The sequence below is a fragment of the Pseudophryne corroboree genome, chromosome 7, assembly GCF_028390025.1.
Source record: "Pseudophryne corroboree isolate aPseCor3 chromosome 7, aPseCor3.hap2, whole genome shotgun sequence".
NCBI lineage: Eukaryota > Metazoa > Chordata > Amphibia > Anura > Myobatrachidae > Pseudophryne > Pseudophryne corroboree.
This window is the reverse complement of record NC_086450.1, coordinates 507,265,324-507,282,900: the sequence shown is the minus strand read 5'-3', so window position 1 is coordinate 507,282,900 and position 17,577 is coordinate 507,265,324. Positions and strand designations below refer to the sequence as shown.

The window sequence follows — 17,577 nt, the reverse complement described above, 5'->3', positions numbered from 1 at the left end:
CGTTAGAAAGCAGGAAACGCAGGCGTGCCATGGCTGTTAGAAAGAAAGAAACGCAGGCGTGTCATGGCCGTTAGAAAGCAGGAAACGCAGGCGTGTCATGGCCGTTAGAAAGCAGGAAACGCAGGCGTGTCATGGCCGTTAGAAAGCAGGAAACGCAGGCGTGTCATGGCCGTTAGAAAGCAGGAAACGCAGGCGTGTCATGGCCGTTAGAAAGCAGGAAACGCAGGCGTGTCATGGCCGTTAGAAAGCAGGAAACGCAGGCGTGTCATGGTCGTTAGAAAGCAGGAAACGCAGGCGTGTCATGGCCGTTAGAAAGCAGGAAACGCAGGCGTGCCATGGCCGTTAGAAAGCAGGAAACGCAGGCGTGTCATGGCTGTTAGAAAGAAGGAAACGCAGGCGTGTCATGGCCATTAGAAAACAGGAAACGCAGGCGTGTCATGGCCGTTAGAAAGCAGGAAACGCAGGCGTGTCATGGCCGTTAGAAAGCAGGAAACGCAGGCGTGTCATGGCCGTTAGAAAGCAGGAAACGCAGGCGTGTCATGGCTGTTAGAAAGCAGGAAACGCAGGCGTATCATGGCCATTAGAAAACAGGAAACGCAGGCGTGTCATGGCTGTTAGAAAGCAGGAAACGCAGGCGTATCATGGCCATTAGAAAACAGGAAACGCAGGCGTGTCATGGCCGTTAGAAGCATGGTGCCGGACCGCCTGATTATGCAGCCACACTGCGTAGGCAGGGGTCTAACTCTATGCGATGGGATCCCAATTGAATTGAGATCGCAGGGCAGAGCCACACCTGCTGGGCGGCCTTTCCCTGTGCTGGGCTGACCCCAGCATGTGACTAGTATGGTCGCAGATTTTGCTCACATAGCAAAATCTGCGACCAACTCTGATTAACCCCCCGTGTTCTGTACTCACTACATCCCTCCCACAATGTGATCATCAACTCATATCTACAGAGAGCGCTAGTGACTTATGTGGGGTCCCAAGTAAGGATCCCCCACCTAGCTGTTTCACATGAGACACTCTCTATGGAGTTCCGTGTCTTACAGGGGATATCCCCTTTAATGGAAGCCTAGTAAATGGAAGTCAGATAGTACTGTTACACACTGTTACCTGTTGCAGTCAGCACCGTGTGTAGAGGCTGTGGCAGAGATTTGTGCTCCCACGTCACACACACAGGAGGCTGGAAACCCCGGGGAAGTGTGCACTCACTTCTAGCATCAAACGTTTTCCCACTTCCAGATTCAGTTACTGAGTTCTGTGATCTTATGTACTGACGTTGGTCTCCACTGGCCCATGTGATATTAATAGTGTTAGGGTAGAACCTCCTCAGTGTCAGAGAGCACAGCACCTGCCCGGAGTCACAGAGAGAGAATCTCACAGGTTCTATCACCTCCGGGGCCACTATATATGGATAGGAGAACATAAGTGTCATACAATGTCATCATTATCATACACTGAGTATCATATGTCATCATTATCATACACTGAGTATAATATAACATCATCATTATCATACACTGAATATCATATATCATCATCATCATCATACACTGAGTATCATATATCATCATTATCATACACTGAGTATCATATACCTCATCATTATCATACACTGAGTATCATATACTTCATCATTATCATACACTGAGTATCATATACTTCATCATTATCATACACTGAGTATCATATAACCTCATCATTATCATACACTGAGTATAATATAACGTCATCATCATTATCATACACTGAGTATCATATAACATCATCATTATCATACACTGAGTATCATATAACCTCATCATTATCATACACTGAGTATCCTATAACCTCATCATTATCATACACTGAGTATCCTATAACCTCATCATTATCATACACTGAGTATCATATACTTCATCATTATCATACACTGAGTGTCATATAACCTCATCATTATCATACACTGAGTATCATATACTTCCTCATTATCATACACTGAGTATCATATACTTCATCATTATCATACACTGAGTATCATATACTTCATCATTATCACACACTGAGTATCATATAACCTGTCAACGTCGAAAAATATTGTGATTCACAATGCCTTGTACTAACCCCAATGCACATGCCCGCTGCTCGTGCACCCACTTCCCCGTGCGTACGCATCCCCTCAGGTTGCGTAGGGGATGCTCCTACGTCTCCTGCGCATTGAGATGTGTATTTACGGCGGAGTTTGTGAGCATCTAGCGAGCGACTCGATCGCTACATATTTAACCAATATAGTGTGTTTTGTAGATAATATTCCCCTTAATAATGTCTGCAAGTATGTATAGTGTAAATGGTTCGTGGACATAAGGATTCCTCTTTGCATGATACGAAGGGTCAGACAAAGGTTGAACGATGGTGTTTAGTATCAATCTGCAGAGTATTTTATTAGAAACATTCCGGTGTTGGTTAGGAAAGGATTGTTCGCTGCTGCGTATAGTTATGTATAAAGGTAGTTTACAGACATTTACTGTATTTGCAGTTCATTATCCATGCGGCGGGAATCCTGAGGATACCTCCCACCTGAGCAGTTTGAAATAGTCACAGCCCACCTGTTCGAATCCACCTATGACCTTTTGTTATAATGCAGAGACACATCCTGTGTCCAATGGACAATGAGATTGTAGGGACCATTGTATTGTACTGTAGGGTGTGTATATAAAGGCCACTGTCCCCTGACCGGCCAGTACTCTCTCTCATCAACGATCATCTGCTTGATATCGGAGGTCTGGATCCGGGTTGCGCATGCGAGTATTCCCACGTATGGTATGTTCTCTGTAGCCACTTTGTTACCTTTTGTGTATGCCATTCATTCTCACTCCGTGTACTTGTGTTTACGATCGTTCGCTATTGTTTATATTTGTTTTATGTTATTCTGTTTAGTTATTAATGTTAGGTTTGTAGTGTATAGGCTGTAACTGTTTTTCCCCTTTTACATACTAAAGATATTTACGAAGGTGTTGGAACCTTATCAGGTCTTGTGTATTTCACCATTTATTACAAAGGGTTTCTGAGCGTCTCAATCGCTCAAACAGCTTTCTTATTATCAAGGTCAATAAGCGTTACATCATCTCCTATATATTAGCCCAAATCTGTGACTCTGTGCTGTAACGCTGGGCGGAGTTACAGTGGTGGGTGGAGTTATTCAAATGAGTCACAGAACTGGGCAAATCTATAGGAGACCAGCAGCAGAAGCAGATGGTATGGTCATGTCACAGGCAGGGGTGCATACCTCCCAGCTTTCTTCAGACAGAAGGAGGGACACACACACACACACACACAAAACACCACACAGCGAAAAGGGGGCGTGGTCAACGAAAGGGGCGTGGCTTCACGGGAGGGTCCCCGTTTTCGTCAGTGAGGGGGCATGCCCAGCGCTCTGTGAGCTGCTGGCATGCCCCCAGGGGCAGATTATGAGTCTGGGGGGCCCAGGGCACTTAGGGCTCTCCTGTCTTATCTCATTGCTGTGCCTGCTGTGGGATTGGGGGCGTGGTCTAATCGCGTCCGCGAAGCCACGCCCCTTATGCAAATTTCAGTGGTTTTTTAATGGAATTTTGGCCCCTCAGCTAGAGGTAAATCCAGAGGAGGTGGTCGCTCCCCCTACACACCCGCACAGGCAGAAAAAAGCAGGGAGACTGCTGCCTCTCTGCACCACCATAGACCTGCTTACACGTAGCAGCGTGTGCTGACTGTAGCACAATGCTGCCGCTGTTGCTGGCAGGACGCGGGGGGGTGGGGGGGGTTGAGCTTCTGAGCTGGGACAGAGCTACTCCAGCCGGGGGGCCCCCTAAAACTGTGGGGCCAACAGTACGTACCCCCTGCCCCCCCTTAATCCGGCTCTGCTGCTGGAACCCCCCCTTAATCCGTACCCCCTGATGCCCCCTCTCCCTCTGGGCGGGATGTACTAATGTACATCGTCGCCCATCGCCACCCTGCGCTACGTTGCTGATCGCATATGTACTAACATATGCGATCAGCATTGCGGAGGACAGCTCTTCCGATAAGAGCTGTCCTCCGCGATGCGCAGCGGCAGCCTGACTTCCGGGATTCAGCCCCAGAAGTCAGTCTGCGCATGCGCGGGGTGACGGGGGCGGCCGCAGGGCATGCTGGGAGGGATCCGATCGGATCCCTCACACAGCGCCGCGGAGAGAAGCCCATAGGCTTCTATGGACGTACGCCAGCTAAAGCTGGCGTACCCCACCGCGGCGCTGTCCTGCCGGCCGGGGGTTAGTACATCTGGAAAATGCGGTAAACAGGGAGTTTACCGCATTTTTCGTTTAGTACATCCCGCCCTCTGTCTCCACTAAATTCACCGCTGCTCTAAGCAGAACAGCGAGTACAGGAGCTTCCCAACTGCCCCCCCCCCCCCCCACCACCACAACCACCGCGGGACACTTTGGCCCACGGGTGGGACAGCGGGACAGACCCTAAAAAATGGGACTGTCCCGCGAAAATCGGGACGGTTGGGAGGTGTGGGGGTGTGTGAGGGGGTATGCCGTACAGACAGACGGGCACCGGCTCACTGTGTACTTGACCCCCCACATCAGCATACTCAGCAGGGTCTCTCTGGCGCGGAGGAGCGTCACTTTCTGGCACAGTCCACGCTTCTTAGCTGCAGTTTTGTGGGGCACCTGCCGCTGTGCAGGTTCCGTACTGCCTCTGTTATCTCCAGCCCCGGCAACCCCACCGCTAGCTGCAGTGCTGCCGCCCGCAGTGAGGTGCGCCCAGCTCCTCCACACACTTTAGCTGGCGGGTAGCGCTGCAGAAGTCCGCGCTGCTTGCAGGCTCCGGCCCCCTCCTCCCTCTAGCCACAGCGTCTCCTGGGGGCTAACCAGTCACTCCCAGTCTCCCCTTACCACAGTGCCCGGCAGCTGCTCGAGGTCTTCGGTGTGTGACTGAGGAGGGGGGGGAGGGATGTGGACGGGCAGAGGAAGCAGGACTCCAGCCTGAGAGAGTCAGCCATGCCAAGTCTCCACCAGCAGCAGATCCCAAGAGGTTGGAGTGGAACAGCAGCAGTGACTCCGGTAACACACATCTGTCTGTCACCACTGTTCTGTCCCTAATACCAATCTCTCCCGTGCCCTGTGTTCTGTCATGTCCCTGTCACCGTTATCCTGGCCCTGTCACCCTTATCCTGGCCCTGTCACCCCTATCCAGGCCCTGTCAACCCTATACTGGCCCTGTCACCCCTGTCCTGGTCCTGCCGCCCCTACCATGGCCATGTCACCCCTATCCTGTCCCTGTAATTTCTGTCCTGGCCCCGTCGCCCCAGTTCTGGCCCCGTCACCCCTGTCCTGGCCCTGTCACCCCTGTTCTGACCCTGTCACCCATATTCTGACCCTGTCACCCCTGTCCTGGCCCGTCACCCCTGTTCTGACCCTGTCACCCCTGTCCTGGCCCTGTTACTGCATACCCTCCAACTACCTTTTTGGCAGGTACAGTACCCGTAGCTCCTCCAGACCCCTCCCCAATGCGCCACACCTCCGCACCTTCCCCTCTACCACATGCGGAACCCCACCCCTCCCCCACACGCTGTGCCTCCAGACCCCCTACACCACCCGCAGCTTCCACTCCTCCGCCCCTCCACCACCCACAGCACCTCCAGACCCCCTCCACCATCCACCCCCCATATAGGTCTCCCCCCACACCTGCCCCCCCCTCCACCCACAGCATCTGCAGACACCCTCCTCCATCCGCGGTGCCCCCCTCATCCACCCTTCCCCCACCTGCCCCTCCACCACCTGCAGCACCTCCGGACCCCCTTCCCCAACCGCCGCACCAACTGTACCTGCCCCTCCCCTACTCACGGCACCTCCGGAACCCCTACCCCACCCCTGCCCCTTCCCATCCCACAGCACCTCCGGAACCCTTCACCCATCCGCAACATCCCCGCACCTGCCCCTCTCCCACCCTTGGCACCCCTGCCCTTCCCCCACTGGCAGTGCCTCCGGACCCCATCCCCCATCTGCAGCCCCCACTCCTCTGCCCCTCCCCCACCCGCAGCATCTCCCGACCCTTCCCCATCCGGGCCCCCCCGCTTCCACCCCCCCTCTACCCGCTGCATCTACAGACACCCTCCCCCATCCACAGCCCCCCCCACCCCCCGCACCTGCTACATTCTATACATTGTGCCCTGCAGGTGCTGTTCACGCCGTCGCAAGGGGCTGCGCCTCCTTCACCATCGCACGCCCTTTCATTGTGCAATATTTAACCACTAACAAAGGAATGCAGGTGATACTCCATATAATACAAAAATTGAACCCCAGAAAGGCATGCAAGGGTTAAGGGGGCGTAGCCCCTTGCGACGGTGTGAAGAGCGCCCGTAGGGCGCGATGAAGCACCTAGTTGTAGTATAACAGTACTAAGGTTTACAGTATAAGCGTACCCTTACAGCGTGTTGTTAGCAAGGTTTACTGTGTGTCATTCAGTGAGCGTCTGTGCCGCTCGTGTCCCACTCTCGGACACAGCGTCCGCTACACTAATAGCGTAGCATTGCGGTACTCGGCCGCCTATAGCGTGCTCGATACTAAACGTAAGCCCGCGAGCGTATGTGTCGCTCGTGCGTCGCGCCCTCGGTCTAGCGTCTGCTATGCTAAGTGCGTACCTTTACGGTACTCCGTGCACCACTTACGTACTTAGTCCATAAAAAGTATATAGCTAATGTTACAAGGCAATAATTGACATTATCAAACCTCATCATTATCATACACTGAGTGTCATATACCTCATCATTATCATACACTGAGTATAATATAACAATCATCATCACACACTGATTATCATATAACCTCATCATTATCATACACTGAGTATCATATACCTCATCATTATCACACACTGAGTATCATATAATGTCATCATTATCACACACTGATTATCATATAACCTCATCATTATCATACACTGATTATCATATACCTCATCATTATCATACACTGAGTATAATATAACATAATCATCATCACACACTGAGTATCATATAACCTCATCATTATCACACACTGAGTATCATATACTTCATCATTATCATACACTGAGTGTCATATAACCTCATCATTATCATACACTGAGTATCATATAACATCATTATCATACACTGAGTATCATATACTTCCTCATTATCATACACTGAGTATCATATACCTCATCATTATCATACACTGAGTATCCTATAACCTCATCATTATCATACACTGATTATCATATACCTCATCATTATCATACTCTGAGTATCATATAACCTCATCATTATCATACACTGAGTATCCTATAACCTCATCATTATCATACACTGAGTATCATATAACATCATCATTATTATACACTAAGTATCATATAACCTCATCATTATCATACACTGAGTGTCATATAACCTCATCATTATCACACACTGATTATCATATAATGTCATCATTATCACACACTGAGTATCCTATAACCTCATCATTATCATACACTGATTATCATATAATGTCATCATTATCACACACTGAGTATCATATAACGTCATTATCATACACTGAGTATCATATAACATCATCATTATAATACACTAAGTATCATATAACCTCATCATTATCATACACTGTGTCATATAACATCATCATTATTATACACTAAGTATCATATAACCTCATCATTATCATACACTGAGTGTCATATAACATCATCATTATTATACACTAAGTATCATATAACCTCATCATTATCACACACTGATTATCATATAATGTCATCATTATCACACACTGAGTATCCTATAACCTCATCATTATCATACACTGAGTATCCTATAACCTCATCATTATCATACACTGAGTGTCATATAACCTCATCATTATCATACACTGAGTATCATATAACATCATCATTATCATACACGGAGTATCATATACCTCATCATTATCATACACTGAGTATCCTATAACCTCATCATTATCATACACTGAGTATCATATACCTCATCATTATCATATACTGATTATCATATAACCTCAACATTATCATACACTGAGTGTCATATAACCTCATCATTATCATACACTGAGTATCATATACCTCATCATTATCATACACTGATTATCATATAACCTCAACATTATCATACACTGAGTATCATATAACATCATCATTATCATACACTGATTATCATATACCTCATCATTATCATACTCTGAGTATCCTATAACCTCATCATTATCATACACTGAGTATCATATAACCTCATCATTATCATACACTGAGTGTCATATAACATCATCATTATTATACACTAAGTATCATATAACCTCATCATTATCATACACTGAGTGTCATATAACCTCATCATTATCACACACTGATTATCATATAATGTCATCATTATCACACACTGAGTATCATATAACGTCATTATCATACACTGAGTATCATATAACATCATCATCATTATTATACACTAAGTATCATATAACCTCATCATTATCATACACTGAGTGTCATATAACATCATCATTATCACACACTGAGTATCATATAACGTCATTATCATACACTGAGTATCATATAACATCATCATTATTATACACTAAGTATCATATAACCTCATCATTATCATACACTGAGTGTCATATAACCTCATCATTATCACACACTGATTATCATATAATGTCATCAGTGATCGCAAAAACGCGCTATGGCGCGTATTTTACCCAGAAACAGCCGCCCGGGACTCACATTTAGAAGATGAGCGGGTCCCACAGGACGCGCTCATCTGAATATGTGTTTGCATGTGTTAAGCCTGTCAGCGGAATGCAGGAGGTGACTGGCTGTTTCCTCGGCCAATCACCTCCTGTAGTCTCCATCCAATCACAGCCTGCAGCATCTTCCGCTTTGAATCCTGCTCCCCGCCAGCACATGAATCTGTGCTGCAGGGCTGACAGACTGGCCCCGCTCATCCGGCTCCACTGCCGCTCTGCCGCCAGCACCCTCCTCTGCGACTGGGAGTACAGCTCCGGATCTGCCCGCCGCCACCCCCCTACCCGGGACCCGCTCAACGCCCCACCGAGACCCGACAACTACCTTCCAGCAGGAGCCAGCCGGGCTGCACAGCTCCCGCTGTAGTTAAGCAGTAGACAGTGTTGCATCGCCCCGCTTCACCTGGAGTAGCTATTGCAGATGCGGGATGTCCGGGGGCTGCAAGCTCCGTGTGTGCAATGTGAGGCCGCTCAGAGTGTCAGGGCCTCACTGACACCATTTTTCTGACAGCACAGTGCAGTGAGTGCACTGGCACAAGTAGCCAGTCGGCGCCGCAGCATGAAGAAGCTATCTGTGAAATCGCAAGCAGAGGCTGGCAAGAAGGAGCTCCTCCGATCGCTTCCCCTGATGGGCTGGCCACTGCTAAATATAGCAGTAATCAGTACAACTGTGCAGTGACACTGACTTTCCCATTGCACCTGGGGCTCCACTACTTTGACACAGTTGGAACTGATTATCGGTATATTTAGCAGCGGCCAGCCCGTCAGGGGAAGCGATTGGACGAGCTCCTTCTTGCCAGAGAACAGCCTCTGGTTGCGATTTCACATAGAGCTCCTCCAGGCTGCGGCTACTACAGGCGCAGGCTGGCTACTTGTGCCAGTGCACTCACTGCACTGTGCTGTCAGAAAAAATGGTGAGTGTCAGTGAGTTGCTGCTGGGGGCGGAGCCACTTGTGTCAAACGGCCCCTTCGTGCAACTGGAGGTGATAAGTGAGTGGTTACTGCAATGTGCCTCAGTGCTCTACCAGGCGCATTGTGTATAATAACGTGTTCTACCTGGCGCAATGTGTATAATAACGTGTTCTACCTGGCGCAATGTGTATGATAACGTGCTCTACCTGGCGGATTGTGTATGATAACGTGCTCTACCTGGCGCAATGTGTATGATAACGTGTTCTACCTGGCGCAATGTGTATGATAACGTGTTCTACCTGGCGCAATGTGTATGATAACGTGCTCTACCTGGTGCAATGTGTATAATAACGTGCTCTACCAGGCGCAATGTGTATGATAACGTGCTCTACCTAGTGCAATGTGTATAATAACGTGCTCTACCAGGCGCATTGTGTATAATAACGTGTTCTACCTAGTGCAATGTGTATTATAACGTGCTCTACCAGGCGCATTGTGTATAATAACGTGTTCTACCAGGCGCATTGTGTATAATAACGTGCTCTACCAGGCGCATTATGTATAATAACGTGTTCTACCTGACGCAATGTGTATGATAACTTGCTCTACCTAGCGGCAATGTGTATGATAACTTGCTCTACCTAGCGGCAATGTGTATGATAACATGCTCTACCTGGTGCAAAGTGTATGACGTGCTGTACCTGGTGCAAAGTGTATGACGTGCTGTACCTGGTGCAAAGTGTATGACGTGCTGTACCTGGTGCAAAGTGTATGACGTGCTGTACCAGGTGCAAAGTGTATGACGTGCTGTACCTGGAGCAAAGTGTATGACGTGATCTACCTGGATCAGTGTGCATAGGAGGTTCTACCTGGTGCAATGTGTATAAGCGCCACTACTGTGTGGTGTAATGTGAATTGACACTATTATGTGGTCACGCCCCTTCCCTATGAAGCCATGCCCCTAAAATTTTGCAACGCGCCTACGGCGCGCACTACCTGATCTTTGTGGTCTAAGTGGTCTAACACCAATTCACTTTCTGCCTAAGGGCACCAAAATGTCTAGTTACAGCTCTGGAGCAGGGTGTCCTGCATGCTACACAGCCCAGCAGCATTGTCACCCCATCCCCCCCATCTTGCAACACTTTTGTAGTGTCCAAACAAGATTAAAATTAATAAGAACCTTCATTCCGATGGGACCCAGAAAAAGACCGGTAGGACCCCAATTTTTAAAAGTGAAGGGTCCCTGGGACCCACTTTTTTTTTGGCTCAGCGCGATCACTGGTCATCATTATCACACACTGAGTATCCTATAACCTCATCATTATCATACACTGAGTATCCTATAACCTCATCATTATCATACACTGAGTATCATATACCTCATCATTATCATACACTGAGTATCCTATAACCTCATCATTATCATACACTGAGTATCCTATAACCTCATCATTATCATACACGGAGTATCATATACCTCATCATTATCATACACTGAGTGTCATATAACCTCATCATTATCATACACTGAGTATCATATACCTCATCATTATCATATACTGATTATCATATAACCTCAACATTATCATACACTGAGTATCATATAACCTCATCATTATCATATACTGAGTATCGTATAACCTGATACCTGATAAATTAAGAGGAAAGTCCAGGAGCAGAGCATTCTGTCCCTCCTGGAGAGGATCATGTTGGGAGGTATGGTAATAACATAAGACCATTACCATAGTGCAGGCTTTCCCAGCCACGGTCTTCAAGGCACTCTCACAGTGCAGGTTTTAGTGATATCCAGGCTGCAGCACAGGTGACTTTATTAGTAGCTCAGTTATTTTGATTTAACCAACTGTGCTGCAGCCTGGATATCACTAACACCTGCACTGTTGGTGTGCCTTGAGGACCGTGGTTGGGAATGCCTGTCCTAGTGTGTACATGTGGAGCTATACAGCAGAACTTGCATTACGTCATATTTATTAATGTACCACACTCACTCTGCACATGTAACACTCCTGTGCTTCTCTCCAGTGGCTGCTCCAGGCTGGAATGTTCCACTCTGCAGATGAATTCTGATCCTTCATCCTCTATCTGTAGCGGAGTGAAGAGCAGGCAGGCTGTACAGCTGTAGGTGTTATCTGGCTGCTGCTGCCTCCCTGTATTGCTAACTGAGATATTATGTATATTATTTACAGAAACCAGGCCTCTACTCTCCTTCTTATACCAGGTCACAGTCAGGTCATCCGGGAAATACCCAGAGATTCTATACTGCAGTCTGACCTCTGTATTCACAAGTAATGGCGGTGTCTCTGCTTCTTCTATCACCGGCCGCCAGGGGAAATCTGCAAACGAGATCACAATTACCGTACACAGACTGGCAGGGGCATTTATACATGCATATTACTAAAGCTGTACTGGCGCACGGTATATAGCTATCTATAAGCACAGGGAACAGGACATTTCCAGTATTTACATATATGAGAGGTGACCAATCACACAGGATAATAGTATTCATTACACATACTGTAAGTCAAAAGTACTACCCCTGTAATTATAATAGTAGTAAAATATCTATCTTTCTCTAACGTCCTAGTGGATGCTGGGGACTCCGTCAGGACCATGGGGAATAGCGGGCTCCGCAGGAGACAGGGCACATCTAAAAAAGCTTTTAGGTCACATGGTGTGTACTGGCTCCTCCCCCTATGACCCTCCTCCAAGCCTCAGTTAGGTTTTTGTGCCCGTCCGAGAAGGGTGCAATCTAGGTGGCTCTCTTAAAGAGCTGTTTAGAAAAGTTTTTTTTTAGGTTTCATTCAGTGATTCCTGCTGGCAACAGGATCACTGCAACGAGGGACTTAGGGGAGAGATCTCCAACTCACCTGCGTGCAGGATGGATTGGGATCTTAGGCTACTGGACACTGAGCTCCAGAGGGAGTCGGAACACAGGTCAGCCTGGGGTTCGTCCCGGAGCCGCGCCGCCGATTCCCCTTACAGACGCTGAAGAAGACGGCAGAACGGAGGTCCGGAAACAGGCGGCAGAAGACTTCACAGTCTTCATGAAGGTAGCGCACAGCACTGCAGCTGTGCGCCATTGTTGTCACACGGCTCACTGACCTAGTCACGGAGGGTGCAGGGCGCTGCTGGGGGCGCCCTGGGCAGCAATATAAGTACCTTATTGGCAAAATAAATACATCACATATAGCCATTAAGGCTATATGTATGTATTTTAACCCAGGCCAGTTCTTAAAAACCGGGAGAAAAAACCCGCCGAAAAGGGGGCGGAGCTTATTCTCCTCAGCACACAGCGCCATTTTCCCTCACAGAAAGGCTGAGGGGAAGGCTCCCATGCTCTCCCCTGCACTGCACTACAGAAACAGGGTTAAAACAGAGAGGGGGGGCACTGATTTGGCGATATAAATATATATTAAATGCTATAAGGGAGGAACACTTTTATAAAGGTTGTCCCTGTATAATTATAGCATTTTGGTGTGTGCTGGCAAACTCTCCCTCTGTCTCCCCAAAGGGCTAGTGGGTCCTGTCCTCTATCAGAGCATTCCCTGTGTGGGTGCTGTATGTCGGTACGTGTGTGTCGACATGTATGAGAAAAATGTTGGTGAGGAGGCGGAGCAAATTGCCTGTAATGGTGATGTCACTCTCTAGGGAGTCGACACCGGAATGGATGGCTTACTTGTGGAAGTACGTGATCATGTCAACACGCTGCGAGCCGGTTGACGACATGAGACGACCGGCAAACAAATTAGTACCTGTCCAGGCGTCTCAGACACCGTCAGGGGCTTGTAAAAACGCCCATTTACCTCACGGACACTGACTCCAGTGTCGACGGTGAAGAAACAAACGTATTTTCCTTTAGGGCCACACGTTACATGTTAAGGGCAATGAAGGAGGTGTTACATATTTCTGATACTACAAGTACCACAAATAAGGGTATTTTGTAGGGTGTGAATAAACTACTTGTAGTTTTGCCTGAATCAGATAAATTAAATGAAGTGTGTGATGATACGTGGGGTTCCTCCGATAGAAAGTTATGGGCGGTATACCCTTTCCCGCCAGAAGTAAGGGCGAGTTGGGAAACACACCTTAGGGTGGATAAGGCGCTCACACGCTTATAAAACAAGTGGCGTTACCGTCTCCAGATACGGCCGCCCTCAAGGAGCCAGCTGATAGGAAGCTGAAAAATAGCCTAAGAAGTATATACACACATACTGGTGTTATACTGCGACCAGCAATCGCCTCAGACTGGATGTGCAGCGCTGAGGGGGCTTGGTCGGATTTCCTGACTGAAAATTTTGATACCCTTGACAGGGACAAGATTTTATTGTCTATAGAGCATTTTAAGGATGCATTTCTATATATGCGTGATGCGCAGAGGGATATTTGCATTCTGGCATCAAGAGTAAATGTGATGTCCATATCTGCCAGACGAAGACACGACAGTGGTCAGGTGAGGCAGATTCCAGACGGCACATGGAAGTATTGCCGTATAAAGGGGCGGTCCATCGGACCTGGTGGCCATGGCAACAGCTGAAAAATCCACCTTTTGTTCCCCGAGTCACATCTCAGCAGAAAAGGACACAGTCTTTTCAGTCTCAGTCCTTTCGTCCCCATACGGGCAGGCGGGCAAAGGCCAGTCATATCTGCCCAGGGGTAGAGGAACGGGAAGAAGACTGCAGCAAGCAGCCCATTCCCAGGAACAGAAGCCCTTCACAGCTTCTGCCAAGTCCGCAGCATGACGCTGGGGCAGTACAAGCGGACTCAGGTGCGGTAGGGGGTCATCTCAAGAGTTTCAGCACGCAGTGGGCTCACTCGCAAGGGGACTCCTGGATCCTACATGTAGTATCCCAGGTGTACATTGGAAATTCGAGACGTCTCTTCCTCACAAGTTCCGGAAGTCTGTTTTACCAACGTCTACCTCCGACAGGGAGGCAGTATTGGAAACAATTCACAGGCTGTATTCCCAGCAGGTGATAATCAAAGTACCCCTCCTACAACAAGGGAGGGGGTATTATTCCACACTATATTGTGGTACTGAAGCCAAACGGCTCGGTGAGATCTGAAATATTTGAACACTTACATACAAGCGTTCAAATCAAGATGGAGTCACTCAGAGCAGTGATAGCGAACCAGGAAGAAGGGGACGAGATGGTGTCACTGGATATCAGGGACATTTACCTACATGTCCAAATTTGCCCTTCTCACCAAGGGTACTTCAGGTTCGTGGTACAGAACTGTCACTATCAGTTCAGACGCTGCCGTTTGGATTGTCCACGGCGCCCCGGGTCTTTACCAAGGTAATGGCCGAAATGATGATTCTTCTTAAAAGAAACTTGGACGCTTTCCTGATAAGGGCAAGGTCCAGAGAACAGTTGGAGGTCGGAGTAGCACTATCTTTAATAGTTCTACGACAGCACGAGTGGATTTTAAATATTCCAAAATCGTAGCTTTTCCGAGGACACGTCTACTGTTCCTAGGGATGATTCTGGACACAGTCCAGAAAAAGGTGTTTCTCCCAGAGGAGAAAGCCAGGGAGTTATCCGAGCTAATCGGGATCCTCCTAAAACCAGGAAAAGTGTCAGTGCATCATTGCACAAGAGTCCTGGTAAAAAATGGTGGCTTATTACGAAGCAATTCCATTCGGCAGATTTCACGCAAGAACTCTTCAGTGGGATCTGCTGGACAAATGGTCCGGATCGCATCTTCAGATGCATCAGCGGATAACCCTATATCCAAGGACAAGGGTGTCTCTCCTGTGGTGATTACAGAGTGCTCATCTTCTAGAGGGCCACAGATTCAGCATTCAGGATTGGATGCTGGTGACCACGGAGGCCAGCCTGAGAGGCTGGGGAGCAGTCACACAGGGAAAAAATTTCCAGGAAAGTGTGATCAAGTCTGGAGAATTCTCTCCACATAGATAGAGCTAAGAGCAAAATTATAAGGCTCTAAACTTAGCAAGACCTCTGCTTCAAGGTCAGCCGGTATTGATCCAGTGGGATAACATCACGGCAGTCGCCCACGTAAACAGAAACGGCGACACAAGAAGCTGGAGGGCAGTGAAAAAACTGCAAGGATTTTTCGCTAGGCGGAAAATCATGTGATAGCACTGTCAGCAGTGTTCTCTCCGGGAGTGGACGACTGGGAAGCAGACTTCCTCAGCAGGCATGACCTCCACCTGGGAGAGTGGGAACTTCATAGGGAAGTTTTTCCGCATGATTGTGAGCCATTGGCAAAGACCAAAGGTGGAAATGATGGCGTCCCGCCCGAACAAAAAACGGGACAGGTATTGCGCCAGGTCATGAGACCTTCAGGCGATAGCTGTGGATGTCCTAGTAACACCGTGGGTGTAACAGTCGGTGTATGTGTTCCCTCCTCTGCTTCTCATAACCAAGGTATTGAGAATTATAAGATATAGAGGAGTATGAACTATACTCGTGACTCCGGATTGGCCAAGAGGGACTTGGTACCCGGAACTTCAAGAGATGCTCACAGAGGACTAAGGGCCTGGGGAGCTAAGAAGGGACTTGCTTCAGCAGGTACCATGTCTATTCCAAGACTTACCGCGGCTGCGTTTGACGGCATGGCGGTTGAATGCCGGATCCTGAAGGAAAAAGGCATTCCATAAGAGGTCATACCTACCCTGGTCAAAGCCAGGAAGGAGGTGACCGCACAACGTCATCACCACAGGTGGTAAAAATATGTTGCGTGGGTGAGGCCAGGAAGGCCCCACGAAGAAAATTCAACTAGGTCGAATTCTACACTTCCTGAAAACAGGAGTGTTTTGAGCCTAAAATTGGGGTTCTTTAAGGTTTTAAGTTTCGGCCCTGTAGAATTTCTTCCGAAAAGAATTGACTTCAGTTCCTGAAGTCCAGATTGTCAAGGGAGTATTGCATATACACCCCTTTTTGTGCCTCTAGTGGCACCGTGGGATCTCAACATAGTGTTGGGATTCCTTAAAATCATATTGGTTTGAACCGCTCAAATCTGTGGATTTGAAATATATCACATGGAAAGTGAACATGCTGTTGACCAATATCTCACATGGACAGTGACCATGCTGTTGGTCCTGGCCTCGGCCAGGCGATTGTCAGAATGGGCGGCTTTGTCTTACAAAAGCCCATATTTAAATTTCCATTCGGACAGGGCAGAACTGGGACTCGTCTCCAGTTTTCTTCCTAAGGGGGTGTCAGGTTTTTCACCTGAAACAACCTATTATGGTGCCTGCGGCTTCTAGGGACTTGGAGGACTCCAGGTTAATAGACGTTGTCAGGACCCTAAAAATATATATATATATATATATATATATATATATATAGTTTAGGACGGCTGGAGTCAGAAAGTCTGACTTGCTGTTTATATTGTATGCACCCAACAATATGGGTGCTCCTGCGTCTAAACAGACGATTGCACGTTGGATCTGTAGCACAATCCAACTTGCACATTCTGTGGCAGGCGTGCCACAGCCTAAATCTGTAAAGGCCCACTCCACTAGGAAAGTGGGCGCATCTTGGGCGGCTGCCCGAGGGGTCTCGGCATTACAACTTTGCCGAGCAGCTACGTGGTCAGGGGAGAACACGTTTGTAAAATTTTACAAATTTGATACTCTGGCTAAGGAGGACCTGGAGTTCTCTCATTCGGTGCTGCAGAGTCATCCGCACTCTCCCGCCCGTTTGGGAGCTTTGGTATAATCCCCATGGTCCTGACGGAGTCCCCAGCATCCACTAGGACGTTAGAGAAAATAAGAATTTACTTACCGATAATTCTATTTCTCGTAGTCCGTAGTGGATGCTGGGCGCCCATCCCAAGTGCGGATTGTCTGCAATGCTTGTACATAGTTATTGTTACAAAAATCGGGTTATTCTTGTTGTGAGCCATCTTT

General features: G+C 47.9%; 1 protein-coding gene across 10 annotated transcripts in view; it reads right to left on the bottom strand.

Annotated features, from left to right (window-relative positions):
- LOC134945852 (uncharacterized) overlaps positions 1-17,577 on the bottom strand; it is a 154,711-nt gene that overhangs the window by 83,291 nt on the left and 53,843 nt on the right. For all 10 annotated transcript variants that reach the window (XM_063935385.1, XM_063935384.1, XM_063935382.1 and 7 more), the window contains exons 11-12: positions 11,687-12,031; positions 1,114-1,404 (exon numbers count right to left, since the gene is read on the bottom strand). In XM_063935385.1, the coding sequence (XP_063791455.1) occupies positions 1,114-1,404; positions 11,687-12,031 (636 nt within the window). The remainder of the gene's footprint in view (positions 1-1,113; positions 1,405-11,686; positions 12,032-17,577) is intronic.